This window comes from Rhinopithecus bieti, unplaced genomic scaffold (genome assembly GCF_001698545.2).
Source record: "Rhinopithecus bieti isolate Rb0 unplaced genomic scaffold, ASM169854v2 scaffold_3902, whole genome shotgun sequence".
In the NCBI taxonomy this organism is placed as follows: domain Eukaryota; kingdom Metazoa; phylum Chordata; class Mammalia; order Primates; family Cercopithecidae; genus Rhinopithecus; species Rhinopithecus bieti.
The window spans coordinates 605,361-621,670 of NW_016804460.1; the positions used below are offsets into that span (position 1 = coordinate 605,361).

The 16,310-nt window shown below is 49.7% G+C and overlaps 2 protein-coding genes across 6 annotated transcripts in view; one reads left to right on the forward strand and one right to left on the reverse strand.

Annotated features, from left to right (window-relative positions):
- Positions 1–16,310, reverse strand: part of RNASE11 (ribonuclease A family member 11 (inactive)) — a 30,244-nt gene that overhangs the window by 12,174 nt on the left and 1,760 nt on the right. The window contains exon 2 of one of the 4 annotated variants that reach the window (XM_017868523.1): positions 1,743–2,038. The exons of the other annotated variants lie outside the window; for them this stretch is intronic. Within the exon in view, the coding sequence (XP_017724012.1) occupies positions 1,743–1,791 (49 nt within the window). The 5' untranslated portion in view covers positions 1,792–2,038. The remainder of the gene's footprint in view (positions 1–1,742; positions 2,039–16,310) is intronic. 4 annotated transcript variants of the gene reach the window in all.
- LOC108527316 (uncharacterized) lies at positions 5,596–11,753 on the forward strand. Of its 2 annotated transcripts, none has more exons than XM_017868532.1 (3): positions 5,596–5,682; positions 7,180–7,299; positions 10,309–11,753. In XM_017868532.1, the coding sequence occupies exons 1-3, from the start codon at positions 5,618–5,620 to the stop codon at positions 10,751–10,753; spliced, it is 630 nt and encodes a 209-aa protein (XP_017724021.1). In that variant the 5' UTR covers positions 5,596–5,617; the 3' UTR covers positions 10,754–11,753. The 2 variants fall into 2 exon arrangements, with proteins under 2 accessions (XP_017724021.1, XP_017724022.1); XM_017868533.1 differs by lacking the exon at positions 5,596–5,682 and adding an exon at positions 6,811–6,861.

Below are 16,310 nucleotides of genomic sequence, written 5' to 3' on the forward strand. Positions count from 1 at the left end.
TATAAGGCTGGGCAGAGTGGCTCACGCCTGTAATCCCAGCACTTTCGGAGGCTAAAGCAGGAGGATCATGAGGTCAGGAGATCGAGACCATCCTGGCTAACATGGTGAAACCCTGCCCCTGTTAAAAATACAAAAAGTTGGGCATAGTGGCAGGCGCCTGTAGTCCCAGCTACTTGGGAGGCTGAGGCAGGAGAATGGTGTGAACCCGGGAGGCGGAGCTTGCAGTGAGCCGAGATCGCACCACTGCACTCCAACCTGGGTGACAGAGCGAGACTCCATCTCAAAAACAAAACAAAACAAAAAACAAACAAACAACACACACACACACAAAGAGAGGCTATGGGGAACTTTGCAATGGAAGATCTGGTTGCCACCACCCAAACAGAAGTAGAAGGTGAATCTGCTGGGCCCTGAATCAATCAAGGTAATCCCATTCATGTGGGGCCAGTGAGAAGGAAAGGATGCACAGCTGGAAGCTTTTGGGAAGAGTGCACAGGGTGAGGATAAGCTGCTGTAACAAAGACATCATCAGGCCAGGCGCAGTGGCTCACGCCTGTAATCCCAGCATTTTGGGAGGCCGAGGCAGGTGGATCACTTGAGGTTGGGAGTTGGAGACCAGCCTGGCCAACAGGGTGAAACCCTGTCTCTACTAAAAATACAAAAATTAGCCAGGCATGGTGGCGTGTGCCTGTAATCCCAGGTACTCCGGAGGCCAACGCAGGAGAATCACTTGAACCCAGGAGGCGGAGGTTGCAGTGAGCCGGGATCGTGCCTCTACACTCCAGCCTGGGCAACAGAGTGAGGCTCCATCTCAAAAAAAAAAAAACAAAACAAAACAAGAAAACAAAGCCATCATCAGTAATCCAGTGACTTAAAGAAGTTACAAGGTGATTTCTTCCTGGCTTAACAGTTCAAGGTGAGCACTTCAGATTCCATTCACACCATCATTCAGAAACTCAGAATTATTCATATATACTTTTCTGAAAACATAAAGCACTTTAGGAAAATATTAAGGACTAATTCAACTATATTATGGAGTGGAAACCTACCAGGTTATCTACTCAGACTTTTTTTTAATTTAGATTTTTATTTTTAATTGACAAATAGTAATTGTATGTATTTATGAGGTTCAATGTGAAGTTTTGATATATATAGTACATTGTGGGATGTTATATCAAGCAAATTAACATATCCATTACTTTTTTAATAGTGCAGATCCTTTTTTAATAGTGAGAACATTTAAAACCTACTCTTTGAATACTTTTGAAATCTACAAAATGGCAGCATGGCCCAGGAGTGTGACTGGCAGTGAAGGAGCTGGGAAGACCTTGGATGCAGGAAGGTCATTTAAAGCAAAAGGTGCTCCCCTAACTCCACAATTTTTCTGGCCTTTTCCTACTTCTCTATCACCCAGAAGCTACCTTTGAGCACCTCTCTTAAGACTAAAAGGTTGAAAGTGCCTCTGAATTGGGACCCGATTTCTTTCCTTTTCTGTTTATTTTCACTAAGGAGCCCCCCGAACTATTTTCATCTCCTACTCAGGTGATGAAAAGAGTCAGATGATATCCTGAGTTTCTAGCAGTGGAAGTAGGCCTTGCTCATGAGGAAATCTAGGCTGGTTCACACACACTCTTAGTCACCCCATGGAAGTTCACATATCGAGAAATATTTCTAAGAGCAATGCAAAGACCGTGGGACTTTATCAATCCCTCCAGGAACCCTTTCTTAAACTAACCACCCACCTCTCTTCCTTGAGTGTCTACAAGAAGCTTTTCTGTGGTTCCAGCACATAACTTCCTATGTGGTGCTACAGGAGGTTTATCTGGCCTTCTCCTTACATGGTGCGGGCCTCTGGAGAGCAAGAGGAATGTGCTTGTTCTCTCTAGCACACTGCCTGGTATTTCTGAAGAGATCAAAAAATGTTTGTGGAGTGGATGAATGGGTGAAAGATGTCAGATGTTTCCCCTCTTCTGCCAGTGAGTAGCGGTGTGATCATGGGAAAGTCATGTCACTGCTCAGGGTCTGCATTGCTTCAGCTCTAAAATGGGGGTAATAAAAAAGAATAAAGGAAGAATTTGACTATTTATAAGGTCTCACTCTGCTTTTACAAACTAAAGTTCTGAGCTAAATTAAAATGAACTCAATGATCACTCTCCTAAGATGACAATGCTCTGGCTACAAGTTTTATTTTCCCCCACCCTGAGGGAATATGAGGTGGTCTCTGCCTCCCAGCCTGGAGTGCAGGGGAGCAGTAGCAACCGGGGAGCTGGAACCTGAGTAGCAGACCCTGAAGTGGGAGCTCTGACTCAGGAGTGTGGTGGAGCAGTTCTGTGAACGTGCCTCGGAATTAGCATTCGGTCGAAGGGACACCTTCCTAAATCCAGAACACTTACTACTGGGGAAAAAAGGCACGAGACACCCCTACTCTGGAGGGTTCATTGTCTACTTTTGGCAATTGCAGAGCTGTTTTCTTGACAAGGTATGAAATGAAGGATTTGTGCGGTACCCTCGTAAGCCCCTGGGCACTATTCCAAACCCCGTCCTACTACCTCACCTGTCCCCTTGTCCAGGTGAAGTAGACAGACTGGGGCCTGTACGTGTCCAGAACACGCTGCTCCTGATCATGGGCAGGACATGTTCTGAGGAAGCCATCACCTCAGCCCTGCAGGGATAGGCCTGTACTATGCACATGGGAGGTCCCGTTCTCCCTTGCAGAAAAACAAGTCATTTTTTGCTTTATAACTTTCCTTGTGTCTCTGAAATGATTGCCACCAGGCAGTAGCCCAAGGAAGACCAGGCTAAGAGAAAGTTGCCTAAGCCTGTCTTTCTAACAGCTTCTGGGTAGGACCCTGCCTTCAGTTTTCCACTTCTGAGAATGCTTTGATCACAGCTTATCTGGCTTCTCCTGTGTGTCCCCAGGCTAAGCTCTCAACAGTTCCCTTTGAATTCTCCTTGAGGAAGGACCATTAACCAGCCTTCCCATATGGCACCTCCCGGACATTCATATCTTTCATAGCACTCCCAGGCTCGAAATAACATAATTGTCCCCTGACCCCAAATAATCACGAAGGCCCTAAAGAACTCAGATGTGGTAAAAACAGAAACTCCCACGGTGAAACCCCACCTCTATTAAAAATACAAAAAATTAGCAGGTGTGGTGCCGCGCGCCTGTAGTCCCAGCTACTCAGGAGGCTGAGGCAGGAGAATCACTTGAACCCGGGAGGTGGAGGTTGCAGGGAGCCAGGATTGTGCTACTGCACTCCAGCCTGGATGACAGAGTGACACTCCGTCTCGAAAAAAAAAGAAAAAAAAAAAAAAAACCAGAAACTCCCTTTTCATAACCACTTAACTAGAGCAGAATAAGCAGTGAGCCGAGAGTTGTGAAAGCTGGATTCCAGGCTTGACACGGACCCTGCCACTAACTAACTCTGTGACCCTGAGCTTCATTCCATGGGTCTCACTGGCCTCCTTTGAAAGTGGCCGGGAGTTGGCAGAATTGGTGAGATGGAGGAGGTGAAAGCAACTCACAGTTTTAGAGGCGAAAAAGCACCTCAGACTACACCATTCTCTGAAGCAGGGCTCTATGCTTGTGTATTGGAAAGCTGAACTGTGGCTCCCAGGGGCTCAGCCACGTTTCCAGCAGCTTGTTCTGGACACGTACAGGCCCCAGTCTGTCTACTTCACCTGGACAAGGGGACAGGTGTGGTAGTAGTAGGGGGTTTGGAATAGTGCCCAGGGGCTTATGAGGGTGCCATACAAATCCTTCATTTCACACCTTGTCAACCCTACTGCACCACAGTAATCTTTTTTAAACACAAATCCAGTTATGTGATATCCACTTTCTCCACCTAAAATGTGTCAATGGCTTTTCATTAGTCTTAAGGTAATGACCACAGTCCTCACCTCTGCCTACCAGGCCTTGCATAGATGGCCTCTCCTCAAACCGCTCTCTCTCCATCTTCTATTCCTGCCGTGCACTCCTCTTTCTAGTTCCTTCAACTCTTTGGGCTTTCTTCCAACTCAAGGTTTTTGTTTGTTTGTTGTTGTTCTTGTTGTTTGTTGTTTTGAGATGGTGTCTTGCTTTATTGCCCAGGCTGGAGTGCAGTGGTGCGATCTCAGTTCACTGCAACCTCTGCCTCCTCAGATCAAGCGATCCTCCTGCCTCAGCCTCCCAAGTAGCTGGGATTTCAAGCGTGCACCACCATGCCTGGCTAATTTTTGTATTTTCAGTAGAGACAAGGTTTCACCATGTTGGCTAGGCTAGTCTCAAACTCCTGTCCTCAAGTGATCTTCCTGCCTCGGCCTCCCAAAAGTGCTGGGATTACAGGCATGAGCCACTAGGCCCAGCCCAACTCAAGGTTTGTTTTTTTTTATTGTCGTTGTTGGTTCCACTAAAGTAACCGTCAAAAAGATGAATGAGCTTTATAAAGAAAAGCTCTCTGATATTATGAAGAGCAAAATATAGCTCTTTTTGGCTATGAAAATATATTATTTCATTTACTCAATATTTATTGAGCAAATGGTTGTTGAACATTTATTGTATTCCAGGCACTGTGCTTAGAACAGAGATTTCTACAGGAAAGCAGACAGATGTTGTCTCTGCCCTCATGAAACAGTCAGACAATTTTTTAAAGCTAAGAAATATAATACATGTATTATGTTAGTGATAAGGACCACAAGAGAAATTGCAGGGTTTTATGCAAGCAAAACAGACTACTTCACTTATTCTGGGTTTTCTGGGAAGGCTTGTCTAAGGAAACGAAGGACGCATAGGTTCACCAGGCAGAATGGGGAAGGTGAGTGGAGTAAGGAACGCTCCATAGTGAGAGAACCAGACTATGTGGCCGCAGCATGAGCTGTAGTACCCGGTGGCAGAGGTGCTGCTTGGATGGGTCCCAGTGGAAACATGGGAGGCAGTGAACAGGTCTCCCGCGAGTGTGAAGAAGGCACTGAAGCGATTGGAAGCTCACAGCACCAAGAAGGGATGCACCTTCGCCAGCAGAGTTGGATAGGCATTTCTGATTGTACTATCTGAAGTAAACGCTCAGTCCCTGCTGGACACGGCACAGCTAAAGGACCTTCAGGCATAAGTTGGGTTCCTGGGGGCCCAAATGCACAGCTTGGAGCAAAACCTGGGGGTAAAGGACCTCCAGGTGCAAGCAGGGTACTTAGAGGCTCAGATAAACAGCCTGGAGCAGGAGCTGGAAATAGCTGTTGGCATGACCTTGAGCCCGTCCTCCAGGCGGGACACTCCCGCTTGGTCTGATCCTGAGGAGGCTTCTTCTGCTGCGGGCTTGTCCTGTGATCCATCAGAAGGTTGGGACCCGAGGGGAGCTGATGGGACCCGAGGGGAGAGCCCAGAGGCCCCCCCACAGTGGTGGAATACACCTCTTAGAGTGCTTATACTCCCACTGAGTTGCAGGAGTTAGGTGAACAATGCAGGGAGCACCCAGCGGAGCTCCTCCCTGCCTGTCTACCCCATTTTGGGGATGAGGGGGCTGACAGCATTTCTCGCTCTGCCTCCGAGATGGAGAAGCTGGCTTCTATCATAATCACCCCCTCGCTTCATTAGTGGCTGCAGCTGTGCCGGCAGTTGGCACAAGGGCAAGGTGAACACATGTTAATCGAGTGGCTGATGGCCGCCATATGGACTCTTAGGAATGATGCCGGATACCGGAAATTGTGAGTAAATGGCTATCATATGCTGATTTGGTATAGGTATCCCTGGGGATGGGTATGCGGCAGGCTATGTTTGATCTGAATACCTAGAGGCTAGATGATGAACATTTTATCGCCCAAATGAGGGATCCTGTGCTGGGCTGGCAGCCTCCGAGTGCTTTTGGCTCTCTAGCTGCTGTTCTTACTCCATATGTGGGGTGCCGCATAGAGGAAGTGACTACTGCTATGGCAGCCCTCGAGGAGGTGGAAGGCCATCAGCGGGACTGGGGAATCCGCGCCATAAAGAAGGGGAAGATGCCCCCTGCACAGGTAACCACCCTGCGAAATAAAAAGGGACCCCAGCGGGTGACCCGTATGCAGATGTGGATGGATTTACTTGCAGCTGGGCTTGCTGGGAAGAAACTGACAGGAAACCCAATGGAATGCTGCTGGCTCTGTGGAGGTAATTGTCCCTCCAGCAGCAATTACGGAAAATACCCAAGGGGGCAAAATACTGTTGCTCAACCCAGCCCCGCCCGGACACGGCAGCTCAAGGACTATTTGCAGAAGGGTGAAGAGACCGGGCTCTTCCTGTTTGATTAGGGAACTGGCTGAAGTGCTTGGCTTGGTGGGGGGACCGGATGACTGGTGGCCTCATGTGAAACTGGCAATCCACTAATCCTCCACCAATGTACAGCAGGTCCTAGCACTGGTAGATACTGGTGCAGACTGCAGTCTTGTTTATGGGAACACAGATAAGTTTCCGGGAAAAGCTGCATTCATTGATGGTTATAGGGGCCAGTCAGTGAAAGTGAAACCTGTGTCTCTGCATCTTGGCTTCCAGCCTGTACACTATCTATGTTTCTCCTATACCTGAATATATTCTGGGGGTGGACATTTTGCATGGTCTGGACTTACACACCATGGCCAGAGAATTCAGACTCCAGGTTCAGGTAGTAAGGCCGGTACTGCGTGGGCTTACACACGTCACCAGCCCCAAGTTCTGCCACAACCCCAACAGGTTATCTCCATTCTTCAATACCATTTGTCAGAGGGGCATACAGAGATAACTGAGATGATTAAAAAGTTAGAGGAGGTGCAAATAGTGTGTGACATCCATACCCCCTACAGTTCCCTGGTATGTCCGGTCGGAAAGCCTGATGGGACTTGGAGGATGAGAGTGGATTCCCAGGAGTGAATAAGGTGACACCCCCTCTGCATGCAGCTATACCATGGATTTGAGGGACTACCTGACAATGGAACTGGGACAGTACCACTTTGTAGTGGTCTTAGCTAATGGATTCTTCTCCATCGACGTTGCTCCAGAGAGCCAGAAATAGTTGGTCTTCACATGGGAAGGGTGACAATAGACTTTCACTGTGCTGCCACAGGGCTGTGTGCATAGCCCCACCATTTGTCATGGTCTTGTTGCCATGGACTTAGATGCCTGGAAATGTCCAAAAGGGGTCTGTCTGTTTCATTACATTGATGATACCATGTTAACCTCTGATTCTCTTGCAGATTAAGAAGCAGCAGTGTCCCTCTTGCGGCAAGAGTTGGCAGCATGCGGTTGGTATGTCAACAAATCCAAGGTCCAAGGGCCCGGATTGTCTGCCAAATTCTTGGGAGTTGTTCGATCAGGTAAGACAAACGCCATACCAGAGGCTGTCATTGATAAAAGCCAGGCATGCCTCCGACCCACCACGGTGAGGCAACTGCAAGCTGTTGTGGGCCTCTTGGGGTACTGGCAGGTATTCGTACCCCATTTGACTCAAATGATAAAACTGTTGTACCACTTAACAAAAAGGGGGCTACCTGGGATTGGGATGATGAGGCTGAAACAGGCTTTCCGACTGCCAAGCAGGCCATTCAGCAAGCACAGGACTTACAAGGAATTGATCAGGGGTGTCCATTTGAACTTGATGTACATGTAGCCACAGATGGTTTCGGCTGGGCCTACAGCAGCACACGGAGCACTTTAGAATGCCAATAGGTTTTTGGTCCCAGCTGTGGAAGGGAGCTGAGCTCTGGTATTCACTGATAGAGAAGCATTTAGCTGCTCTATATGCTGCTGTTCAGGCCTGTGAGAGCTTGACAGGAAGGGTTGCAGTCACTGTGCGGATGACTTACCCAACAGCAGCGTGGGTGCATTCATGGGTAACAACCCCCCAGACTGGGGCAGCACAGACATCCACATTAGCAAAGCAGGGTGCCTTAGAACAGCAGAGTATACTAAGTACAAGTCTATTAGCAGCAGAGTTACAAGAAGTTTTAGGGGCTGTAGTCCTAATGCAAGATAAGGCCATGGGACCTGAGGCACCCCAGACCTTGAGCCATCACCATTTAAAGAAGGGCGCCCTCCCATTCCTGATGGGGCACGGTATACAGATGGGTCCAGCCGGGGTGCTACTGCTGCCTGGACTGCTGTAGCAGTCCAGCCTAGCACCGATACCATATGGTTTGATAACGGGTGCGGACAAAGCAGCCAAAGGGCTGAACTTAGAGTGGTGTGGACGGTGATTACTAAGAAGGAGTCGCCTATAGTACTTTGCACCAATAGCTGAGCAGTCTGTCGAGGTTTAACTTTGTGGTTGACTACCTGGAAGTTACAGAATTGGCTTGTAGGCCATGGGCCCATTTGGGGCCAAACCACATGGAACGACCTCTGGGAAATAGGTCATCAGAAAGATGTAACTGTCTATCGTGTGTCAGGTCACGTGTCTTTGGCCACCTCCGGTAATGATGAGGCAGATGCCTTGGCCAGGGTCTGATGCTGAGAGTCAGCACCTACACAAGATGTAGCCTTGTGGCTACATAGGAAACTGGGACATGCAGGGAGTAAACGAATGCAACAGGTCAGTAGGCACTGGAGTCTGTCTTTGCTGTTGCAGGACATTTTGGAGCACTGCTGGAAGTGCCCAGCGTGTGCTCAGGCATACCCCAAACGGAGGCACTGCCCAGTGTAACACAGCAACTAGGCCAGATGCCCTTAACCAGATGGGAAATAGATTCCACTGGGCCACTGCCAAAATCACAGGGCTACACATATGCCTGTAGATACAGCCACTGGCTTGTTGTTTGCCTACCCTCGCAGGGCGGCTGACCAGCAACACACCATTCGAGCCCTGCAACACTTATGTGCCTTATATGGCTATCCCCTGGCTGTTGAAAGTGATAGAACACATTTCACTGGACAGCAGGGACAACAGTGGGCACAGCAGATGGACATAAAATGGGGATTTCATGTTTCTTATAACCCACAAGCCGCTGGCATGATTGAGCAATATAACGGACTCCTGAAGAATGGGTTACAGTTGCATGTTGCTCCCCCATCTTTGCAGGGCTGGAGTTCCAACTACTTACAAGGAATTGATCAGGGGCGCCCATCCGGACCTCATGCACATGTGACTACAGATGGTTTCAGCTGGGACCTATGGCAGTGCATGGAGCACTTTACACCAATAGGTTTTTGGTCCCAGCTGTGGAAGGGAGCTGAGCTCCGGTATTCACTGATAGAGAAGCATTTAGCTGCTGTATATGTTGTTCTTCAGGCCTGTGAGAGCTTGACAGAATGGGCTGCGGTCGCTGTGCAGAACGACTTACCCAATAGCAGCGTGGGTGCATTCATGGGTAACAACCCCCCAGACTAGGGCAGCACAGACATCCACACCCAGGTTGGACCGATTACTTGCAAGGAATTGATCAGGGGCCAGTGCAACACATTTGCCATCTGGTTAAGGGCATCTGCCCTACCATCACTTAAAATTTTGTGTTAAAATTTTGAACGAGCGACCACGAAAATGTGGCCTAGCCCTGGTGGAGACGCTGTTACCCTGGGCCACCATCCAGCTACAGATACACACCAAGGATGCCCTCCTCTGACCAGGTGTGGGGACAAATGCCTGTCCCAACGCCCCTGAAGGCAGGGGAACAGAAAAGCTGGTGTTGGCCATGGACCCTCCAAGCCCCCCATTGCAAGTGGTTAGCTATTGTAGCCCCCTGGGGGGAGCATCTGCAGTATGACTTACATGTGACTTCTTGGGTATTTAATGTGTGACCTCCACAATTGACCATTCATAGGGGAACGGCCAGGGAAGGGACCCTCCTATATATGTACTGTCTATGTGGCCTATTTTGAGCTCCCTGTGACTTTGGCTTGGGTACAAGCCCCAAAAGAACCATGGGGAGCTGAGAAGGTGTGGTATCATCACCCAGGGCAGAAGCCCTTGGCAGCTGCATTGCTACCCAGAGAAGAAAAGTTAGCCTGTATTGGCCGGGCGCGGTAGCTGATGCCTGTAATCTCAGCACTGTGGGAGGCTGAGGCGTGTGGATCACCTGAGGTTAGGAGTTCGAGACCAGCTTGACCAACATGGTGAAACTCCGTCTCTACTAAAAATACAAAAAATTAGCCAAGGGTGGTGGCGCATGTCTGTAATCCCAGCTACTTGGGAAGCTGAGACAGGAGAATTGCTTGAACCCAGGAGTCGGAGGTTGCAGTGAGCCAAGCTTGTGCCACTGCACTCCGGCCTCAGCAACAGAGTGAGACTCTGTCTCAAAAAAACAAAATAAAAGAAAAGTTAGCCTGTATTTTGCCTGAGGGACGTGATCTACCCGTTAATACCTATGCCTGCTTTGTTTTTCCGGCTACAGGCTGACATGCTCCCACAGCACTATGGACTGGGCCCACACCTACGCTGATGTGACCAATGTCTCCAACTGTTGGATCTGCTCCACCCTTCCAGCAGCAGCTGCAAACAGTTTGCCCTGGAACGTGTATCCTGCTTCTGTGAAGAACTGGACATGGCTAGAAGCTTGGGGTCCCACGGACAATGGGTGGGATGCCACAGGGCGGGCTTTGGATAGAGGACATCACAAAACCCATGGCAAACTTGCCCCCTGGCTGACTCCTAGTGTCCATGATGGATGGGGCTGGCCAATGGAAGAACACGTGGTGCCCCCATTGCAGGTATCACAATGTATAGAGCAGCACTGGGGTAAAGTCACTGTGGGATGGTTGCCTACTGAGGTTTGTGCAAATATAACATGTGTCACCTCACCAAGGGTGTGGTGGAACAAGCGGCCTTACCAAGGCTAGGCCCGCATGGACTTTGTGTTCCCTGGGAGTTTATGGGTCTGTGGGGACACACGATGGCCATATTGGCCACCCAATTGGACTGGATATTGTACCTGGGGTTGGCCCTATGTGCCTGCCACTGTGCTTCCCACATTGACTAGTCGTGGCATAACTCGGAGCCACTGTGTTCCAGCTTTTTGCCAGTGCATCAGGCCCCCTGGTGGTTCTATCCCTTAGCAATGACTATCCCTGGAGCAGGCATCATTACTGTAGAAAAGCAGGTTGCAGCCCCTTTGCAGACCACACAGCTCGGGCCTGAGGTGCCCTCCTTTGGTTAACTGATGAAGTTGATCAGATCAGGAAGGTGGCGCTGCAAAACCGGACGGCCTTAGACATAGTCGCAGCTGCCCAAGGTGGCACCTGTGCCCTTGTAGGGACACAATGTTGTACATTTATCCATTACAATCACTGGAATACAATGGCAGCTTTACAAGGGGTGTCATAGGAGATTAAGGTGACTGAGTACCTTACTGATGACCGCCTGCAGAGACAGTGGGCGTCTTTGGGCTCTGGCCTACATTGGGCTCTCATAATCATAGGTAGCATAGCAGGAATATTAGTGGTAGGTTGTTGCTCTCTGTGTTGTGGCTGTGGCCTATGGGTCCAGGGTGTGCCATATGTGCACGGGTCCCCACCAGAAGGATTCCTAGTCCTAGGGGGTGGAGTGTGAGGAACATGGCTGTGTGCGGTCAAGCAGGCATAGGGCAGCAGGCATAGGCCAAGGTAAACAGCCTAGATGACTCATCGGGATTGGGGCACAAGCGCACAGTTCCATATCTTATATAATCATAGCCATGTAGGCACAACATAAAGAAGCTCCCCACCTGGCTCTCAGTCACTATCGTTTGCGTAGTGTATAAATATAACACTGACCCTGTGAAGGGGCTGCTGAAGAAAGCCATGTCTCATTTACCTGCTGTCTCTTGAGTGTTCTTCCAGCTCCCTGCCCCACGTCCACCCACTCCCCTCAGCCCTCAGCTGGGGCTAGAANCACTGCTGGAAGTGCCCAGCGTGTGCTCAGGCATACCCCAAACGGAGGCACTGCCCAGTGTAACACAGCAACTAGGCCAGATGCCCTTAACCAGATGGGAAATAGATTCCACTGGGCCACTGCCAAAATCACAGGGCTACACATATGCCTGTAGATACAGCCACTGGCTTGTTGTTTGCCTACCCTCGCAGGGCGGCTGACCAGCAACACACCATTCGAGCCCTGCAACACTTATGTGCCTTATATGGCTATCCCCTGGCTGTTGAAAGTGATAGAACACATTTCACTGGACAGCAGGGACAACAGTGGGCACAGCAGATGGACATAAAATGGGGATTTCATGTTTCTTATAACCCACAAGCCGCTGGCATGATTGAGCAATATAACGGACTCCTGAAGAATGGGTTACAGTTGCATGTTGCTCCCCATCTTTGCAGGGCTGGAGTTCCAACTACTTACAAGGAATTGATCAGGGGCGCCCATCCGGACCTCATGCACATGTGACTACAGATGGTTTCAGCTGGGACCTATGGCAGTGCATGGAGCACTTTACACCAATAGGTTTTGGTCCCAGCTGTGGAAGGGAGCTGAGCTCCGGTATTCACTGATAGAGAAGCATTTAGCTGCTGTATATGTTGTTCTTCAGGCCTGTGAGAGCTTGACAGAATGGGCTGCGGTCGCTGTGCAGAACGACTTACCCAATAGCAGCGTGGGTGCATTCATGGGTAACAACCCCCCAGACTAGGGCAGCACAGACATCCACACCCAGGTTGGACCGATTACTTGCAAGGAATTGATCAGGGGCCAGTGCAACACATTTGCCATCTGGTTAAGGGCATCTGCCCTACCATCACTTAAAATTTTGTGTTAAAATTTTGAACGAGCGACCACGAAAATGTGGCCTAGCCCTGGTGGAGACGCTGTTACCCTGGGCCACCATCCAGCTACAGATACACACCAAGGATGCCCTCCTCTGACCAGGTGTGGGGACAAATGCCTGTCCCAACGCCCCTGAAGGCAGGGGAACAGAAAAGCTGGTGTTGGCCATGGACCCTCCAAGCCCCCCATTGCAAGTGGTTAGCTATTGTAGCCCCTGGGGGGAGCATCTGCAGTATGACTTACATGTGACTTCTTGGGTATTTAATGTGTGACCTCCACAATTGACCATTCATAGGGGAACGGCCAGGGAAGGGACCCTCCTATATATGTACTGTCTATGTGGCCTATTTTGAGCTCCCTGTGACTTTGGCTTGGGTACAAGCCCCAAAAGAACCATGGGGAGCTGAGAAGGTGTGGTATCATCACCCAGGGCAGAAGCCCTTGGCAGCTGCATTGCTACCCAGAGAAGAAAAGTTAGCCTGTATTGGCCGGGCGCGGTAGCTGATGCCTGTAATCTCAGCACTGTGGGAGGCTGAGGCGTGTGGATCACCTGAGGTTAGGAGTTCGAGACCAGCTTGACCAACATGGTGAAACTCCGTCTCTACTAAAATACAAAAAATTAGCCAAGGGTGGTGGCGCATGTCTGTAATCCCAGCTACTTGGGAAGCTGAGACAGGAGAATTGCTTGAACCCAGGAGTCGGAGGTTGCAGTGAGCCAAGCTTGTGCCACTGCACTCCGGCCTCAGCAACAGAGTGAGACTCTGTCTCAAAAAAACAAAATAAAAGAAAAGTTAGCCTGTATTTTGCCTGAGGGACGTGATCTACCCGTTAATACCTATGCCTGCTTTGTTTTCCGGCTACAGGCTGACATGCTCCCACAGCACTATGGACTGGGCCCACACCTACGCTGATGTGACCAATGTCTCCAACTGTTGGATCTGCTCCACCCTTCCAGCAGCAGCTGCAAACAGTTTGCCCTGGAACGTGTATCCTGCTTCTGTGAAGAACTGGACATGGCTAGAAGCTTGGGGTCCCACGGACAATGGGTGGGATGCCACAGGGCGGGCTTTGGATAGAGGACATCACAAAACCCATGGCAAACTTGCCCCTGGCTGACTCCTAGTGTCCATGATGGATGGGGCTGGCCAATGGAAGAACACGTGGTGCCCCATTGCAGGTATCACAATGTATAGAGCAGCACTGGGGTAAAGTCACTGTGGGATGGTTGCCTACTGAGGTTTGTGCAAATATAACATGTGTCACCTCACCAAGGGTGTGGTGGAACAAGCGGCCTTACCAAGGCTAGGCCCGCATGGACTTTGTGTTCCCTGGGAGTTTATGGGTCTGTGGGGACACACGATGGCCATATTGGCCACCCAATTGGACTGGATATTGTACCTGGGGTTGGCCCTATGTGCCTGCCACTGTGCTTCCCACATTGACTAGTCGTGGCATAACTCGGAGCCACTGTGTTCCAGCTTTTGCCAGTGCATCAGGCCCCTGGTGGTTCTATCCCTTAGCAATGACTATCCCTGGAGCAGGCATCATTACTGTAGAAAAGCAGGTTGCAGCCCCTTTGCAGACCACACAGCTCGGGCCTGAGGTGCCCTCCTTTGGTTAACTGATGAAGTTGATCAGATCAGGAAGGTGGCGCTGCAAAACCGGACGGCCTTAGACATAGTCGCAGCTGCCCAAGGTGGCACCTGTGCCCTTGTAGGGACACAATGTTGTACATTTATCCATTACAATCACTGGAATACAATGGCAGCTTTACAAGGGGTGTCATAGGAGATTAAGGTGACTGAGTACCTTACTGATGACCGCCTGCAGAGACAGTGGGCGTCTTTGGGCTCTGGCCTACATTGGGCTCTCATAATCATAGGTAGCATAGCAGGAATATTAGTGGTAGGTTGTTGCTCTCTGTGTTGTGGCTGTGGCCTATGGGTCCAGGGTGTGCCATATGTGCACGGGTCCCCACCAGAAGGATTCCTAGTCCTAGGGGTGGAGTGTGAGGAACATGGCTGTGTGCGGTCAAGCAGGCATAGGGCAGCAGGCATAGGCCAAGGTAAACAGCCTAGATGACTCATCGGGATTGGGGCACAAGCGCACAGTTCCATATCTTATATAATCATAGCCATGTAGGCACAACATAAAGAAGCTCCCCACCTGGCTCTCAGTCACTATCGTTTGCGTAGTGTATAAATATAACACTGACCCTGTGAAGGGGCTGCTGAAGAAAGCCATGTCTCATTTACCTGCTGTCTCTTGAGTGTTCTTCCAGCTCCCTGCCCCACGTCCACCCACTCCCCTCAGCCCTCAGCTGGGGCTAGAACCTAACCCTGAGCATGACAGAGTTACACAGAGGGTTGTAAGCAGAGAAACGACAAGCTCCTAGGATTTGAAAGGATCATTCTGACTACTTTGTGGAAAATAGATTTGAGGGCACAAGGACAAAACAGAGAGACCTGCTAAAGGGCTGCTGCAATAGGGCAGATGAGAAATGGTGATGGCTTCGACTAGAGCAGTGGTGGTGGAGGAGGTGGTGAGAAATGTTTGAATTCTGGAAATATTCTGATGACAGAGCCAACATCATTCGTTAAGGGATTGAACATGAGTTGTAACAGAGAGGAATAAAGGATAATTCCAAGATTATTTGTTTCATAGTTCTTCTAAATATCTGAAGAAGTATCAGAAGTTAAATACTCAACAGTGTAGCTAGGAATTAAGTGAAAAATACCTGTGATTTCTAGTTTTTGTTCATCAGATGAGTCAGGACACATCTGGCTGAACTGTAGGATGTAAACACTGAATACCCCACTGGTAGCGGGGGAATAGAGATGAGGAGGGTGTTCTGAGGGTCTAGCCGTTGCATACAGTGAAAGCCTCCCTCCCCCCAACACACGCAGCCACATACCCTTCTCAAATAAGCAGAGTGAACCACTAGGCTGTCTTTTCCCTCTTTGAGTTTCTTGCTCATACCACAGTCCATTTCTGTGGCTTGGAAAGTAAGGAGGATTGCAGAGGCAATAATTTGGCACATGGTTGTATCCAAAAGAAAACGTAACTAGGGAAGATCAAGGACCAGCTAGAAGGGGGTCATTCTGAGGAATGCAGAGTAGGACACAGGGTTCTTATAGAGTTACCCCGCCCTATATCGTCTCTGGCTGTGGCCTGTAGAGGAACTTGGTAGTATATGTAGCCCCCAGGGCAATTCCAGTTACATCTTGGGAGCTTTTTTTCTGAAAAATAACCATTCCTATGCTGGGCATGGTGGCTCACAATGGTAATCCAAGCACTTTGGGAGACTGAGGCGGGTGGATCACGTGAGGTTAGGAGTTCGAGACCAGCCTGGCCAGAATGGTGAAAACCTGTCTCTACTAAAAATACAAAATATTAGCCAGGTGTGGTGGTGCAGGTCTGTAATCCCTGCTACTTGGGAGGCTGAGGTAGGAGAATCTCTTGAACCTGGGAGGTGGAGGTCGCAGTGAGCCCAGATTACACCACTGCACTCCAGCCTGGGCAACAAGAGCAAGACTCCATCAAAAAAAGAAAGAAAGAGAGAGAGACAGAGGTGGGGGGGGAGAGGGAGAGAGAGGAAGGAAGGAAGGAAGGAAGGAAGGAAGGAAGGAAGGAGGAGGGGAGGGGAGA